Raw genomic sequence first — 17,201 nt, 5'->3', positions numbered from 1 at the left:
CACCAAAGGTCAAAGAAGAGAAGGCCTGGCATTTGAAACAGGAGTTTCGAGGGTCAGTTTAGTTGAGTAAAATGAAACCACTCAGCTGACCACACTGATGAGAAAGTAAACACAGAGCCAAAGACAGGATTAGAGGAGCTGAGACTATACTAGCAGACTCATTTACTCTCCAGTCACACAAAAACAGACAGACAAAAACAAAGACAGATCCCAGCATGTAAGGGACAGACAGCGGCACTGCAGGCAATCACAGTGTCCACTTCCTTCCTTTCACTCATTTAATCCAATGAGACATTTAAGCAAGTTTCACAGAAAAGAAAACATTTGGGGTGCACACAATAAAATATAAAAGCAAACAGTAAAAAAAAAAAACATTTATTTACTCGACATTATAAATGAGTTTGTTCATAATCAAGTTTTAACAAAAAAAGTTCTCCACAGAGGAACTTTTTATTGTTCCCAGGCCTTTCCTTATTGTGAACTTCAAGGTCATCAGCTTAATTACAAGAAATAAATGAACACAGTCGTCCCTTGTTCAATATTTCTATTTCTGTTGCTACAGTTCTACTTTGTGTTTTTTCTTCCTTGGTTTCTGTTCGTTGCTGGCAGCACACCTGAACCCCAGGTTATCAGAGGCGGAGTCGGGTGTGTTGCCCATCCTGCGGCACAGAGAAATGAGTGTCAGTCAGGACAGGTGGGTTAAACAGCCTCTGCAGATGCACAGTGTGAAGGCACTAAAAACCTGGTTGTTATTCGAGCCTTGTGATTGGCCGAACCGTCCACTGTGTCGATCCAGGATGCACCGCGCAGCACATACATTGATCGCGCTGATGGAAAAGGTGTGGATGTCCACTCCCATGTGTTTCCCATCATGTCATACAGCCCTGCAGGAAAAAAGACATGATGAATCAAACCAATCAGCAGATTACTCAGGCTGTCTCATGTGATTTATCATCTGATTAATGTTTCTATTTTCACTTTTAACAGAGGCACAATTACCATAGCTGTTCTGAGGCGGAAATGCTGTGACAGGAGAGACGCCATGATATCCATCCTCTGCAGTGTCTCCATCTGGAAATAATCCCTAAAACACACAAAAAAAATCTCTAATAGGCCTCAAAGAAAAGCAATAACAAGAGCTAATGATACTGTAGTATGTACTATTACAGGCTGACCTGCCACAGGTTGGTTCTATTGGACTGAAACTTATTTCCCCATGGAAATGTCCGACCTGAAGCATAACAGTTAACAGGAAACAATTTAAGAAGACTTTAATTGAAACACTACCTCTGTGTGTATCAATGCATCAATGTACAAACTGTGCACCTTGCAGGCCTCCACGCGCAGCCCACTCCCACTCCTCCTCTGTTGGGAGTCTCTTGTCCTTCCACTGGCAGTAGGCCTGAGCATCGTTCCAGCTCACCTGAACCACAGGGAAGTCCAAACGCTCACGAATGCCTGAGCCAGGTCCTGCTGGCTGAGCCACAGAGAGTCAGATGAATACAATGCATGGAAGGTGGTGACAATGGAAAATACAGATAAAACATAACCTCACCTGTCTCCAAAACGCCCGCTCTATAGGCAGCCACCAGGGAGCAGACTTTATAGGAAGATGAGGAAATGTATCAGTAGTGTAGTATGTGTGGCAGACATTTCTAATTGTTTAGCCTTAGCTAAAGCTCAAATTAAATCGGCAGAAAGCTCCAAACAAAGGCTGCCCTGATCAGAATTAGAGTCAGCTTTATTGGCCAAGTATGTGGGTTGAAGCTGTAAGTACTGAGTGCTGTAAATAATATAAGACTCACTTTATATTACAGTATTATCAGATTCATTAGGATGAAAAGACAGGTCACCTCCTGGTACCTCAATTCTCTGAGTGACTTTGCTTTTCAGCTCATCTGACACAAAGTCCTGAAACACAAAACTCCAGCCAAACGTCTCTGCTTCAGTTTTGTACTTCTCCGCTCTCACAAAGTCTCTGTGGAGAATAAACACCAGATGCTTTATTTTTAGTTATAAACTTAATATCAATCACTTAATATGAGGTGTGAAGGTCTGTTACCTGAACGCGGTATTAGTGACGGGGTATTTGTCTATTTGAAAAGGCTGTACTAGAACCTCCTTCGTGGGGGACTCTCCATCTCTCCCATCAGGTGCACTGGTGCCCATTAACATCCTCCCCCCTGCGATGTCCACCATCTCCCCCGCAGCTGGCAGGAAGACACATGACGTTTAAACATTTTCGTCCAATATTTTAAGTATATTGAGAAATGAAAAAGTTCTTACCGCCCGCGCACAGTAAAGACACGACAAGCACCCAGAGCGCCATTTTAGCGTTAATTTTTCCAAGTTTCTATGAGTTAACATTGATCTGAATTTAGGCGTTTAACATTATACAAATTTAACATTTAACAGACATGGCGGTACTTCGCCAACTTGGATGTTACTGTTAGATATTCGTGTTTCTCTGTCGGACGAATTTCACCGTCGCAACGGAAACAATCTTCTTCTTCGTTGATTTTAGGGAGACTAGATGCATCTAAGGCGTATTGCTGCCCTCTGCTGTTTCCATCATGTGATTTCTGTCAAGAGGGTTCGACAGTGAACAGTTCCGCAGTTCAGAATCGATCTGCTTTGCGTTTTTTTCTCCACTTATAAACAGTCTTACGTTTCAATATATAAGGTAAAAGTAGTTTATTTATAGAATAATTTAAATTCCGCAAAAGTTGATTATTGTGAGAATTAATTCTAGTGCTAAACTAAAAAACAAACTTTTTTAAATCAGGAATACCTCTGTAAGTTTGTGCAATATTTGATAAAGCAAACATTAAAAAGTTGCTCATGTCCTTTTTGTCAATTGATTAAATTGTTATTGATCCTTTGTAAAGATTGTTTGCTGAGATACTTTTGTCTGTAATGCTTCGTTGTTGTTCAAAGCATTAATAAACTTGTCTAATTAGAAAAGTACCCTGTACTTCCCTTCCAATTTGTTGAATCTATTCACTGTTCACACAATAACAACCAAATGTTTCATGAGTCATGAAAACCTTTAATGGGCAGAAACAAAATCCGAGTGGTAGAGGTGAGTGCTTTTAACAAAATCTCATAAATAAACTAATCATTTTGAGGGAGGCATTGACAAATCCATGAAAAAAACATGACTAGCAGGACAATCATTTCTGACAGACACTTTGATGGGTGCTGTAGATGTTTTCCAGCGGGCTGTCCATCAGACGGGGGCGCTTTGCGAGCGCAGAGAACGGGAACACGTTGACTGAAACCATCACGTAAAACGACTATCCCTGTGAGTGTGAGAGGGGCTGCAGCGTCTTAGGTTGACCTTTAAACTCTGAGTGAAGACATTCCGGCTCTCATGATCTCATCCACCAACAAGATGTTGCTGGCAATCACCGTGCTGTGAAAAATTACAGACCTGTGTTGGAACCTGATGAGGACAACTTACAACATAGCAATGGCCTTGTATATCTCTGAAATCTCACCATGAGTGGAGTAGCTGTTTCTTGACACTGTAATTGTCCCACACTCCTGCTTCACCTGCCACCATTGGTTCCCCTTTAAAAAAAAGCAAGATTTAGGCAATGAACACTTGGATCTGTACAGATCTGAGAAAAACTGATGCTGATAAGTTTAAATGTTTCCAACCTGTGCTAAGGTCAACCCCAACTAGCTGACCAGACTCTTTATATTCTGTCTGCAGCTTCAGCAGAGTCTCCTGTGGATCATATCCAGAGTTCTGGGCCAAAACCTACAAGGACACAGGAGTCAGATTAACTGAGTTTGACACATATTAGACAACTAAAAAAAGAAACAAAATGTGCAAACTCTTCACCTTGGGGATGACGAGGAGAGCGTCTGCGAATGCTTGGACTCCCAGCTGGGCTCTACCTTTCACATTGGGTTTGTGTTTTACCAAGGCGTCTGCTACTGCCACTTCGAATGCACCAGCTCCTGACACAACACTGCCTGAAGAGACAAAAAATGGATACGTGTTCAAATAACAGGAAAAAGAAACCAATTCTGTAAAGGAATACATATGTATTTAGAATTAATATTGGGTATGAGTTTGTCCTGATCAACTGAATGCATTAGGAGAGGTGAAGCTCTCCTAATGCAGAGGAAAAGATCAGAATTGCTGTAGCACAGTAATTAGAGACCAGAGGGAGCCACATTAGCATCTCTGGGTGTTCACTGTGCACGACATCAGCTGCATTTCACTGAAGAACACGCTTCTGTTTTCCAGTTTCAGTCCCATGGTGTCTTACCGTCTTCAATTGCATTCTTGACTGCACGTAAACCATCCCTCACTGCGTCTTTTATCTGTGTGAGGGTGTGTTTGTTGGGTCCCTTCAACAGCAGGGTTACTGAGCGAGGATTCCCACACTTCTCGACGAACGTGTACTTCTCCTCTCCCTGCAAACAGCATTGATGAAAATGTGTTAATTTTATATTTTCTTTTTGGGGAATAAAAGCTCAATGAATATACAGACAGATACTCACCAGTGTGTATTCATAAACCAGCCCAGCCTGTCCCAAGCACTCAGGTGTGAGATCCTCCACTGAATTCATGGCAATGCCACCACAGGCGAGGGTAAGCCTGCCAAAGTTAAACATACAACAGTTATCCATCTTTCCATCTAAAAAAAAGAGGAAATTCCTGGTTTAAAATTAATAAAGTATATCTATCCAATTCATGTTGTGATTTATTACTATGAATGAAATAATCCCCCAAAACACAGCAGCTGGAAGTTGTTATCATCAGTAAGTCTCAACACTTAACAAAACAACTTAAATACCTGAAAGGTATAAAAAATGGAAAATGTACTCCATTCTAACCTCTCCATGTTCCTCCTCTTTGCCCTGCGCAGGGCGACAATGCCTTCCTTGGCGAGGGCATCCAGGGAAAATGGATCAATACCCTACAAAACACAGAAACAAATGTTCCATTTACAAATCATAGTGGAGCTACATTAACAGGCCTGCTGCTCTGACACAGTATCAGCTCTGTCCCATCGTACCTTCTGGTTAATGACGACAAAACCCTTATCCCCGTTCGGACAGACTTTCTTCTTCAGAGCGACGATCTTCCGCACTCGCTCCTCGATGAACTTCCTTTCTGCAGACACAAGCTTTTCCCTCTCATCAGCGCTCTTGTAGAAGAAACCAGAGTTGACCTCTGTCTTTTCATACTCCAAGGAGACGTTGCATGTCAGCACATAAGCATCCTCCACCCTCTTCTTCATGTCTGGGTGTCGGGCACCGTGGTCCAACACCAAACCTCGGATCAGTCTGCGAGAAGGGAGCAGAATTTAGATTTGACACTAAAAATAATGGAGCACGTCTTGTTTAACTCATGCAAATAAGCTTACTGTGTGTCACAGTCGGTCTTGTGCTTCATCTCCATGATTTCCACCATGTACAGGTCAATGGGTTCATTGGGTTTAGCGATAGCAAGCACAGCATCTACAACAGCCTGCAGACAGACAAGTAGATCGTGATCACATCCTAACATCACCAACCAAGCTACACGCATCAAAGAGATACTGATGTTGCAAATTCAGGGCTGAGCTACAGTTCCTTGTGTCTCACCTCAGTAAGCAGGTCTGCCAGCTCTGCGTGGACCTTGGTACGGAGGGAGGTGCGTGCAACATTAATGAGGGTCTCTCTGTCCATTTCCCGAGTCACCTTCATATCCTCCAGAACAGCCAGGGCTTTCTCTTTTGCTGCCTCAAAGCCCTCAGCAATGATCCTTGGATGGAGACCCTGCAGCACAACATTAAAGAGAGGTAGGGGTGGAAACATATTGTTAATAACAGTAAAGATTTACTTGCCAAATTAAAAGAGTTCACACACAACAAACTTTTTACCTCGGACACATAGAGATCAGCCTGCTTCAGCAACTCCCCGATAATGAGGACGTTGGAGGTGGTTCCATCTCCTGTGATGTCATCCTGGGCTGTAGCAACCTTGGCGATCAGTGATGCTGTTGGGTGCTGGATTTGCTGAAAGAAACATTAAAACAGCAGCATTATACAAAGAGGGCGTGGTCACTCATTGCCACTGAAAGTGTACAGCACCATAATTACAGTCAGTGCTTTCACAGAACAGCACCTTACCATCTCATTTAACAAGACGTTGCCATCTTTGGTCAGCTTTATCTCCCCTGAACCAGACACCAGCCTACAGTTTGAAACATAAAGGGTTAATGTTAGCTGAGGAAAGAGAAGATGGTTCAACACAGTCACATGTGACATAATGCTTGTCCAGTTGTTTAATAAAAGTTTTCCATCGGTCAAACCTCTTCCCGAAACCACAGTGTTGTCTGGAGTGTCTGATTTAGACGAGCAGATTATAGCAGAACGCCTTAAATCATTTCTTTAACTTATCCAACAAGCAATAATGAGGTACTAACTGTAACTCCTTGCCATAACATAAGTCATATATTTACTAATCAGTTCCACTACTTCACGTTAAAGCCATCTAAAGAACATTGTGTTGTCACCTGTAGTTGCACCATCAACTAGCCTAATCTGCTAATCGGTTGATGCTATGATGCTAACTTTAGCTTCGTGGTTGTCATAACGGAACATGACGATGACTGGGCAGGGCAACGTGCGCCGGGAAAATCCGTCAGGCTCGGGCAGGCCTCGGCTGATTTAAAGTGTGATACGGTTTATTTATTTTAACTACAATTAGTAGACTTTCCTATTTTGGGCATCTATAAGTGAGGTGCGACATTTTTCTACCAGCGCCCAAGACCCCGGCGAACTGCTGAGTGAACTGCTAAGCAGCTAACATTAGCGAGCTAGCATAGCACGCGTGCTGCACAAAGAGCTCCGGCTGCACTCACATCTTCATGGTCCCCTTCGGTCCCAGGTTACTTCTCAGCACATCCTGAAGCCCCCGGGCGGCACTGATGTTAACCGCCAAAGCGGCCTGGGCCCTGGCCACTTCTGCTTTTGGGTTCAGCGCTTTAATGGCAGACATGTCAAAGCAGCTCAACCAGCGAAGTAAAATAGAAAGTCTCGCCGGCAGATAGTCCGCACTGCTGGGGCTCCGACGCTCGCGGAAGGGGAGTCGGCTTCCAGAAGGCTCCAACACGTGTTGTCGTGCTGCCTTTGGGTAACCAGCCAAGGGTGGGACGTTTCTGTTTCCTACAGCTTCCTTTTCCCCATTCTGATTAAAGACAGTCCAGAGATGTTACTCTTTTACGGAAAGATATAGCCTGACCCAGCTATCCAAACATTATACAAATTCAGGTTAAAAAGCAAGACTCTAATTAGTTTGATTGCTAGGCAATCAAACTCTTGTTCTTCTACGTCTTTATTATTAGTTTGACTGGCAGGCAGGCAGGGCTTTTACCATGGTGACAGGGCTGACACACTAGAAGCATACAAAGCAGCCATATTTGTAGTCTTTATCAGACTTTAAGCATTATATCTGTCATATTGATCATCCTTCAGCTGTATACTACTTTTCCACATTCAAATCACACAGCCTGAACTTCTTATCTTATGGTATTATTCCAGCCTCAGACCTTTCATATGGTATATTCACAGGCTATTCTTTAAGGTCATGACTTCATACTGTTCTTGTCTTGTCAGATGTTTCTCTTCTCTCTATGTTCATAATATTAAAACATTTTCGACTTTTCAAACTAAGAGCTTCATCTTTCTAAATTCTTAACTGTGTTTCAGCAAATTAAGTTCAGATTGCAGATTCTCCAGTAATTCAGAGCAATCCGTCACATCAGCGTTCAAAGCAATGCTTCAGCTGCGGCAATCAAACTTGCATTTTCTTCAGGAAATGCTTTTCTAGTTTGTTTCCAGATTCCCCTACAAAAAAGAGTAAAACATTAAGACATCGCCACCTTCAGTAACTTGGTGGCTTATTTCACAGTATTCTGTTGTTTTAACATAGATGTCGCACGTACATAATGTAATCATCATTACAATCAACTGTAAAATCTCAATTTTTAAGCCGAGCTTCGGAGTTTCTACATTTCTGAATGCAGCACAAGTAACACCCAGACGATGTGTCCAGTTAATCACCTCAGTCAGTACCTGGGAAACAGTAGTGCAAACATATGGGTTTAGTACAATGTTTTTCCTCTATAAGTCAGGACAATTGTACCTTTTTTTACATGGTCTATGCAAGAAAGTCATAACATCAAATAAACATGCATGATTTATAATTATTCCATAGAAAGATTATATGATAAAATTAGTCCAACAATTTTTTTTCAATTTTCATCAGAACTTTAATTAAGTATGTACATCTAATCTTATTAAAGCACTGCAATTTACATTTATCACACTGAGATATAACTCCTGTCGTCGGACCATGTTTTCAGACAGTGAGCTCTCAGTGTGTATCTACAGACCGACCATCTCAGAGAGAGCATACAATCATCCAGCTGCTTGATATGTGGATCGGTCAAACCATTGATTCTGTACTGCAAATACTGATCAGTTCTACTGAAATTTAAATTATTTTGTCCTCATCTCCACAGCTTGCAAGAGTCAAAAGTGCAATGAAGTTAGATAAGCTCAGTTTAACAAAGAGTTCAGCAGAACATTCATGTGTCAGGCTGGAATAAAAACGGTTCTGATGCCCTACAGTCTGTTTTAGGAGTGTTCTTATGAATTCAACCAACTGTTGTAGGATTAAAGCTATGTAAATGTAAACCATTCTTAGTGGAGTGAGCACACAATGACCTTTTAGAGAAAATAAAGTTGGAGTTTAAACACAGCATCCCTTCACTGTCAGCTTTAGTCAAATACAGAGCACAGATTCATAAAAAGCAGGTTTGTCTTCATAAAACGGGCCCGTAATTAATGAAGCTTATCCACCTGACATTCATAGTGAAGCAGATTTTTTTGTTTTGAGAAACTGGTGGCTGTCACAATGAATTCTAATGCAACAGGGCTTACAAGGAAAGTTTCTTTTAATTTTAAGACATTTTCAGCTCCTGTGACCAACACTGATGAAAGCTCATCATAACAAAACAAGTCATTTAACGTCTAACAGACGGTAGGAGGGCGAGCCAAACTATATGCCATCTAAACAAACGCCACAAAGAGTCAGTAACACCGTCATTGCTGTAACAGCTACAGTTTAAATGATGAACAATTTTAACTTGAAAAAGACCCAAAACACTAAAGAAAAGGAGTAAAGAACCAAAGAAAGAAAATAAAAACAGAAGCATGTCTGTGTTACTCTGATATCCCTGGCAGTGCACACTCCAATAGTTGGTTACACTCTATGGATCAGTGTAATGGTTGCAGTGGCTGCAAATGCTGAGCATTTACTCCAGTGTCTGTGGTTACTTCAAGGGTGACGTCTTCATGGGAATCATTATTCTAGACTCCATGTGCTGAATAAGAGGGACTGTGGGAAGAGAAAGAAACAAGTGTTTTAGCAACAGATTTCAGGCATGTAAAATGCAGCAAAGGGTTAACCATTCTCCCTGTGCAAAAAAAGGGACCTGAGACTGAATACATGCAAATTTCAAAAATACAAAACAGAAATATCAAAAAGTTGTAATTCAATACTAAACGACACATGTATGTAATAGGGGTACTTTGACAGAAAGGCAGCAAACTAACACCTACCTGTGTAATAAACAACCTCATCCCAACCTTCACGCTGCCAAGCTGCATTTCTGGTGTCTTCTCTGGACTGCAGATCTTTGTACGCTGCCCAAAAAAATACATCAACTGGTTAAAACTGAAACTAAATGACTGTTTATTCATTAAAATACTCAACAGTGAAGGGTCTTTAAAGTGCAGGATGGAAGAATAGTAGATTTGGCAGAGAAACTGATAATTTATTGTTTTTATATATATTATTCTGCAATACAGTGATGCATTGGTGTTATAAAATATTTTTACGTAGTATTAGTCAAACTATCAGCTCAGTTCACTCATCAGCTCACCCCATAAGTGGTGAACTGTGTACAGACTTCCAATCTGTGAGAAGAAGCCTCCCACCGCCTCATGATTCTGCTGGCGAATGTCAATGGCACGGGCCCTGCACAGTATCAAAGGTGTTATGTAAGATTTTTAAAAAATAATAAAAAGCAGCATGGTATCAGGGAAATGTACTAATTACAGCATCAATAGGAATATATAGGTTTTATACCTCAAATAAACCAGATATCCCAATCATCAAAACATCACATTTTCATTTTTTAATCTGTTCAGTATGTTTGGTTTCATTTCATGAGCAGGCACATTTTCCAGTCAGGTTAATCAGAGACATATGTTATAAATACAGGTCAAACCGGTGAATTATGTCTGAGATTTAAAAATTAAGTGCAGTATATTTGCTCATGCATAGACTGTGTGGCCAGAAAGTACCGTTGACTCATATTGTGCATCATGTGCATCAATCTGTAAAACCAATAAAATGGGAGTGAGGAGCTTTTTGTGTACACAATAATGGTAACTCAAGAAACGAAGGAGATTACATCTTACCAGTAATTGCCCCACTCGATCATTGTCCCTGGCTGAAACAAGACAGCAAAGACAGCGGAAAGGGACAATGAGCAACAAAGGAAGGGAAGCTGCTGAATGAGCTACATGCTAACAGACAGTTACCCTGAGTTGGTACGATCGGAGTTCGTAGATATTAGGTCCTTCACGAGGGACGGGTTCGTTCCAGAAACTGAACTCCAAAAGCAGCTGGTTCCTCCGAGACAACAGCATCTTTCCCCTCTCTTTTCTGTAGTCCATGAACTCCTGCAGCAACCACAAGCAAAAGAGACACAGCACTCAGCGTCCTTGTTTTGAATGTGTTTTGAATGGGTTAATTAATTATTCTACAAATTCTGGCCTGTTATACATATTATAAGTTACTGAGCATTTGTACATAACTAATCTGAGCGCCTGTTACCTTATTGTGCTTGAGCTTATTCATAACTTCAGTGAGAGCTGGGTATCCTCCCCGATATCTCCACAGGTGAACTAGAACACAAGGAGTAGAAGAGCCAATAAAAATGCAGCTCTCAAATCCATTTTGTTTTCTCTTTTACAGAAACAACATTGGTTCAAGTCCACCTACAGCATGAATCTCTAGTTAATCTCCAGTGTAAACATGACAGGAATCCATAAATCTTAATATAGAGGCCATTCCCTGCCAGTGATAAAAAATTATGAATAGATCTGGCCACACTGAACGCTGCAGCTATGTGAGCCATGGTGGTCCACTAGAATGGGCAAAACCACACAGATACACCTTTACAGAAGGTGATTCTCACCAGTGAACAACTCACTGCCACAGTGTAATAATATGAAAAACAAGCCTTTACTCTGCTCCTACATATGTGATCATTACCAAAACACACACTATAAAGGATGAAAACGTAGTGACTTCTAATCCTCACACTGGAAGGAGGACGCCATGTTATACAACAATCAGCAGCCTCTACTTTCCACACGCTGTGTATTGTACATGTTTTACATATGTGGCCTTTGGGACTGTGTTTACTGATGTTGCCAACATCACTGCACTGTAACTGTGGGAGGAACCACAGCTGGCGAATGACAAATGTCTCCACCAGGACAAACTGGACAACAGCCCAGAAAAGTGCAACACAGTCACAGCTATAATTAACTAATAAACAAAACATTAGTTTGTGTCACCAAGGAGAGCCTGGAAAGCTGCTGTCTTTGGAGTCAATTCAGAGTCAACAACAGAAATTTTCCATGTCCATTTTAAGACTCCCACCACTGAAATCTTAATTTATAGCAAATGCTCTCACCTGCCTGATCCTGCTCTCCATACCATGTGTTCCAGGTGCCCACAAGCTCACAAGGGTATTCATGGTTAGAGTGGATGGAAGGCAAAACAGCCTCACTGAACACACAAACACATATAATAAATACAATATCTTCAGATTTTGGTGCATTTAAAATGAAATTAGGAAACAGGGATTTCTTACCAAAGCTGATTGTATGTTTCAAGGCACTCAGGCTTGACATTGTGAACTGTGATAAACAGATTTCATAAGATTATTTACAGTCAGGGTAACATTTCAAAAATGTGCCAGTGACACAGTGAATTAAAAATATTACACACATTGTATTTTATACAGATTGTTGTCTTCCTTCTTGGCAAGCAGATGAGAGTGAGCATCTTTTCTTGGGTCGACTTTTCTGACAAAAAGTGATTTGAACCAGCTGTCTTCACGCGCAGCCGACAGGCTTCTGCAAAGAAAATAAAGATGGATACAGCCATCATATGTCTGCTTATGACATAAACAAACATCTGTGTCTGTAGTTTTTCCACTTTAGATTATTTATCAGCATCAACATATTTTTAATGTTAGGATATCACAACAAACCCCAGAGTTGACAAATACAATAAGAGTTTTTAATCCTCTAATGATTCCTGCTAAAAACTGGCCTCTAAAACACAAACAATACTTATTATGAAATATGCTACACACAGTGGATAAAACTAAAATTATAGGTCAGTGTCATCACACAACTTTATGTACATCTTTTTAGGCTATCCAACGTATTCATAGCCACAAGGCTATAAGCTGCACATGACCTGAAGATTAGTCTCTAATCAGCCTTCCCACATGCACAGTACTTTAGTTTTCTGGAAAATGAACTGAGTTTAAATGCCAACAAGCAATCAGTGCAGCTGTTACTGTTGTTTATCAGGAAGCAGGTTCCACGACAGCTCTTATTCAGCTGTAAACGCTATTATTAAAAAGAAAGAGTAGCCATGGTGCAGGTCTGTATTCACATTTCATAAGCATATCAGCGTCACATGTGTTTACACTGCAGCCTGGTTTAGCACACACACACGCCTGCTGCAACGTTACACTGTCGACCACAAATCATAACAAGTACTGCTGTGCATCGATTTATTGCATTGTGACCTTGAAGTTTAATTCAGTTTTGGACTGACAGAAACTTATGAGGAGCCACAATTCTTGCCATGGCTTCTATAACTGTACTTGTGAACATGTATAAGGATGGCTGCGAACACAATTAGAGTGACAACACATGAATTTTGGGGATTATCTTGTGATTCGCATTAGCAAAAAGTTAGCAGGTTTGGGGCTACGTGCTAACGCTAGCTACGTTAAACTGGGTGGTGAACGTCCCAACCTCCCTACGTTAGTGTTCGCTACAGCGTTAGCTTAGCCAGCTAGCATCCCGGACTTTGTCATTGGTGTCAACTTTGCCGAAACTAAACAAGTAAAAACAAGTAGTTTCAGTGACAATTATACATCTGCACCGGTACACCGACACTTTCTAAAGGTCTAACCTTATGCTCACAGTGACCGGTCCGTTCGCCTGAAGCCTAATTTTCGCCTCTTTCAGGCCTTTGCCCACTCTCTGAAGGACTCCAGTCGCCATCTTTTCCTGAAAGCTGTTGACAGTCGGACGCTGTGACACGGCTGCAGCCGCGGCCAGAGCCGATCCCGGAGGAGCTGACGTAACCCCAGGTTACCTTTAAGCACCTTGCTTGCATATATTTTCAATAAATCCCCAGCTCTCAAACTGATCCAAACATACACGTTCAATCAGTGCACTAGCACACATACAGTACGTTGTTCGAATAAAATGATACATAATGATCGATTAATCCCTTGCTGAGACATAATCACAACACACCAATAAAAAATATGCACCAAGGAATAATGTCAATAGTATTTTGCATGCACACTACACTGATAGGTGGTCTTTGGTGTAACAGCAGGATTTACATTTGTGAATGACACCATGCATTCTCATTATGATTTTATTGTGAATTCTCCAGATTTGAGTGGCAACAAAATCATATATATTGTACAAGTGGGTTATAAAGTTATATACAGCTGAACACAAACAGACTGACACTGAATACAGGGTTTTCGATCATGAGCTGGAAGTCGGTGCTGGCTGTGACTCGGCTCCACTTGAAGCAGCAGAGATGTTGAGCTCCTGCAGTTTTTCTGCCAACGTCGTTTCGTCTTTAAGTAGAAGGTCACCGAGAGGCTCCACAAACTCAGTTCCTGCAACTCTCTTTCCCGTCAGTGGGTCAACCACTTGACCAACTTTATACACTATTTCTGCCAGTTCGTGTTTCACATGTTTGGATCTGGGCTCAAGCAGAGCCTTCAGGAGGACAATATCTCCCACAGTGCACTGCTGCAAACCATCATGGGCAAAGTAGGTCTTTCTCTTGTTGTAGTACTATTAGGAAAAAGAACACAACCGATCAGCATTTAATTACATGCATAAATAACATCTGCAATATGTTTGCCAATATTTTTACTGTTCATTAAATAATTACAAATGCATATCATTGCCTTCAAGAGCAATCCTTCAAGAGCAATCCTTCAAGAGCAATCACCAAAATAATTGTATTCCTTGAATCAAGGTCAGCACAATGTACCAAAGTTTGGGTGATCACTAGAAAGTCAGGTATCAGTGGTAAATAAACAGTCAGGAACGTACCTTGAGCAGGTAGGAGTCCAGCACCAGCCTTGTGACTCTCACTTTAGCAGTTTTCTTCATCTTGGTGCCTATTACTTTGCCGATGATCCACTTGGCGTGAACTGACGCATGTTTGACAGCAGACATTTTGCACAGCTTTGTACAACCCTGCAGTAGAAAAGACAACATACCACATGACTTCCTGATAACCTAAAAGTCACAGGAACTGGCTTCTGACAGGTACACTGCTCCACTTTATACACATGTAAATCATTGCGACAAATAAATCGACATAAAACTATAATAATAACGTTATTTATGCAAACGTTACAAGGTGTCAATAGGAGGATGATATGAGAGGACGGCTAATGGCTACTAGTTGTAGTTAGCATATTGGCAGCTAACGTTAGCTTTAACTTTCGCATTCCTTAGAGAGAAGGAATTATAGTTCAGACAGATTTCATTTAGCAACTGCAAAATTAACAGCATTGGTAGGAACGAAGATACAAACTCACTACAGGTTTCAGGGAGAGAAGGTCAACAAATCTTCAGACAGAACGCTCCCTCATGCTGCTGCGCTCGGCTTGTTCTGATGACGTAACTACGGCAAGTACCGAGGGACCCACCGCACAGATATGTAGCCGCTAATTCTCACAAGACAAAATCCTTCCCCTATATTCCTGGTTTACCCGTTTAAAAATGATATGATGAATCATATTATTTTATCATTATAAAGATTATGATTTGTCTCCCTTTATGTTTCATTTGATTGATATTTTATCGTTTGGACCAACATGCCCATCAGCTGTTGATCATATTTATACTAAAAAAAATAGAAAAAGAAAACAGGAGCTGATGGAGCAATGTTTCCCTCTCAAAAATGTCTTTATAATAAAATTGTGTTTTGTACTTTTGTTATTAAATCAAACACTTTGCAATTCTACATGTATTTGTTTTTTTTAATATAAAAAAAGGCATTAAGGCGAGGTAATAAATGGATTAAAACTGTGCCAAAAATAATGTGAAAAAAATGAATAAAACCAAGTCCCCATTGTACTTTTTTTAAGGAAATAAATTATTCATTATAACCACAAGAGGGTAGCAGAGAAACATATCTTTATCATCATGAAGCATAAGGAACAATGTTTCCAGCTATGACACCGATTGACAAAAATTGTTAATAAAGAAGTCCACAGATATAGTTAGAACATTTAAGATGTAAAGGACACATCCAATGATGCAAAACACTTAAATCTGTCTGGTCATAAGACCGAAGGATCCTACCAAACCTGAAACATTTTGTTGAGATCATTGTTTTCTCGAGATAAAATATATCATCCCAACATGAGATATTTTAACACAGCCAGAACTACACTGAGTGCAACTTCACAGCATTCCTGCAAGATTTATCCTCTGGAGGCCATGATGGTGTAGTTGTATGGACTAAAGCGGAATAAAAGGTTTTTATTTCAATGCCCAATTATGACAAGGAAACAACTGATAATTCTGAAATAACAACACAGAAACATGTGTTTAACATCAATATAGTGGAGTCAATAATTTCTTTCTTTGTTGAGGACAGGCGGTCAAAGGTCCACACATGAGTCTCAGAGAAAGGGTAATAGAAATGGCTGAAGGATTTTCACAATTGCATTCATACCACATTGTAACAGTCTTGTCCTAGAGTTGGAGTTGGCTGTGGCTCAGCACCAACCACAGGCAGACCAATCTGGTCCTAATCAGCGCGATGTTGTAGTAAAGCACAGGTCTGGATCTCTGTTTCCCATTTAAGGCAGTGCAGCATTGGTTTACCTCTGCCAGAATTACAGCATTGGCCAACTTTAGTCTCCTCATACAAGAACACTGAGACAATTCACATAATACCAAAGTAAACTAATGCAGAGTAGCGTGGGTCAAAACAGAGATGCTATATGGACTGACAGCCAGCACGCCCATCATCAATTCAACATCAGCTAGTTATACAGAACATGACGTGTGTTTGGAATCTTATAGTGAAAAGAAAACATAAGAATCGCTCCATTGTTCTATTATCAAATGGCCATATTATAATATTTACCCAAAGATAATCACATACATACCTAACTGTAAATGTAGCCAGTGTTTATGTATATATACGGTATATGGGTGAGTCAGTAATCAGCTCTGAATCATGTGAAAGCACTGCTGCTGTGATATAAGACAGAGGCCGATAATGCATTGACGGTGTGATTACACATGCATGTTTTGTATGATAACACGGTGACCTCTTAATCAGCAGGTTTTTATGCTGTCAGATTACCATGCTGGAATAATGTTGGCCTACATCCTCCGGTCTAAGTTATTGGTCTCCAGACATTTTCAATAGATTAGACTATTTAGCTACAGTGTTTGTGTATGAGTCTATCACTGAATCAACTGCAGCCCTTAGGGAGCTGTGCATGGGGTTGTTTTATGGCTGAGTGATTCTACTAGGAAGATGTGGGTTAGGAAAGCATGTTCTGTCATTTTCAGAGTTTATAAAAAGGTCACAACAGCCACCACCATCAGGTGAGGTCGACAGTTTGAGGCCTTGTCCCTTCACCGTGTTGAGTTTGATGACTGTGATGTAGAAATATAGAAAGAAAACAAGCTAATACCAAAAAAAGGGCAACAGCAAAACCCTCTAGAGAAATGGTATGACATATCAGTCCTCACTGTGTTGCCGTCAGATACTGTACAATGATCTAAGAAGCAGAGAATGTC

The 17,201-nt window shown here is 40.8% G+C and overlaps 4 protein-coding genes and 1 non-coding gene across 6 annotated transcripts; all 5 read right to left on the bottom strand.

The window, feature by feature from the left end:
- Nucleotides 1-359: 359 nt before the first annotated feature.
- On the bottom strand, nt 360-2,493 carry sumf2 (sulfatase modifying factor 2). The gene is made up of 9 exons (XM_028421524.1): nt 2,287-2,493; nt 2,063-2,210; nt 1,864-1,978; nt 1,556-1,600; nt 1,327-1,477; nt 1,176-1,231; nt 1,000-1,084; nt 743-884; nt 360-659 (listed from the first exon to the last, which is right to left on the bottom strand). Exons 1-9 carry the CDS (start codon nt 2,327-2,329, stop codon nt 557-559), a joined length of 888 nt encoding a protein of 295 aa, XP_028277325.1. The 5' UTR covers nt 2,330-2,493; the 3' UTR covers nt 360-556.
- A 535-nt stretch (nt 2,494-3,028) lies between these two features.
- On the bottom strand, nt 3,029-7,114 carry cct6a (chaperonin containing TCP1, subunit 6A (zeta 1)). Its single transcript, XM_028422313.1, has 13 exons — nt 6,869-7,114; nt 6,135-6,198; nt 5,886-6,020; nt 5,608-5,781; nt 5,388-5,491; nt 5,037-5,307; nt 4,855-4,937; nt 4,519-4,615; nt 4,284-4,431; nt 3,851-3,984; nt 3,664-3,766; nt 3,501-3,573; nt 3,029-3,415 (listed from the first exon to the last, which is right to left on the bottom strand). Exons 1-13 carry the CDS (start codon nt 7,003-7,005, stop codon nt 3,343-3,345), a joined length of 1,596 nt encoding a protein of 531 aa, XP_028278114.1. The 5' UTR covers nt 7,006-7,114; the 3' UTR covers nt 3,029-3,342.
- Nucleotides 4,083-4,217, bottom strand: LOC114446769 (small nucleolar RNA SNORA22). Its single transcript, XR_003671785.1, has one exon. It is a non-coding gene; the product is annotated as a small nucleolar RNA SNORA22 (small nucleolar RNA).
- A 1,769-nt stretch (nt 7,115-8,883) lies between the features above and the next one.
- LOC114446682 (protein NipSnap homolog 2-like) lies at nt 8,884-13,460 on the bottom strand. The gene is made up of 10 exons (XM_028422397.1): nt 13,306-13,460; nt 12,100-12,227; nt 11,963-12,008; nt 11,783-11,877; nt 10,915-10,985; nt 10,620-10,760; nt 10,497-10,528; nt 9,956-10,050; nt 9,633-9,716; nt 8,884-9,408 (listed from the first exon to the last, which is right to left on the bottom strand). Exons 1-10 carry the CDS (start codon nt 13,395-13,397, stop codon nt 9,344-9,346), a joined length of 849 nt encoding a protein of 282 aa, XP_028278198.1. The 5' UTR covers nt 13,398-13,460; the 3' UTR covers nt 8,884-9,343.
- A 306-nt stretch (nt 13,461-13,766) lies between these two features.
- Nucleotides 13,767-15,081, bottom strand: mrps17 (mitochondrial ribosomal protein S17). 2 transcript variants are annotated; one of them, XM_028422398.1, is made up of 3 exons: nt 14,975-15,081; nt 14,481-14,627; nt 13,767-14,216 (listed from the first exon to the last, which is right to left on the bottom strand). In XM_028422398.1, exons 2-3 carry the CDS (start codon nt 14,604-14,606, stop codon nt 13,899-13,901), a joined length of 444 nt encoding a protein of 147 aa, XP_028278199.1. In that variant the 5' UTR covers nt 14,607-14,627; nt 14,975-15,081; the 3' UTR covers nt 13,767-13,898. The 2 variants fall into 2 exon arrangements, with proteins under 2 accessions (XP_028278199.1, XP_028278200.1); XM_028422399.1 differs by having other exon boundaries at nt 14,971-15,074.
- Between the last annotated feature and the right edge of the window lie 2,120 nt (nt 15,082-17,201).

This window comes from Parambassis ranga, chromosome 14 (assembly GCF_900634625.1).
Source record: "Parambassis ranga chromosome 14, fParRan2.1, whole genome shotgun sequence".
Lineage (NCBI taxonomy): Eukaryota > Metazoa > Chordata > Actinopteri > Ambassidae > Parambassis > Parambassis ranga.
Note: the sequence above shows the minus strand (reverse complement) of the source record. Positions and strands in the feature narration are given on the sequence as shown.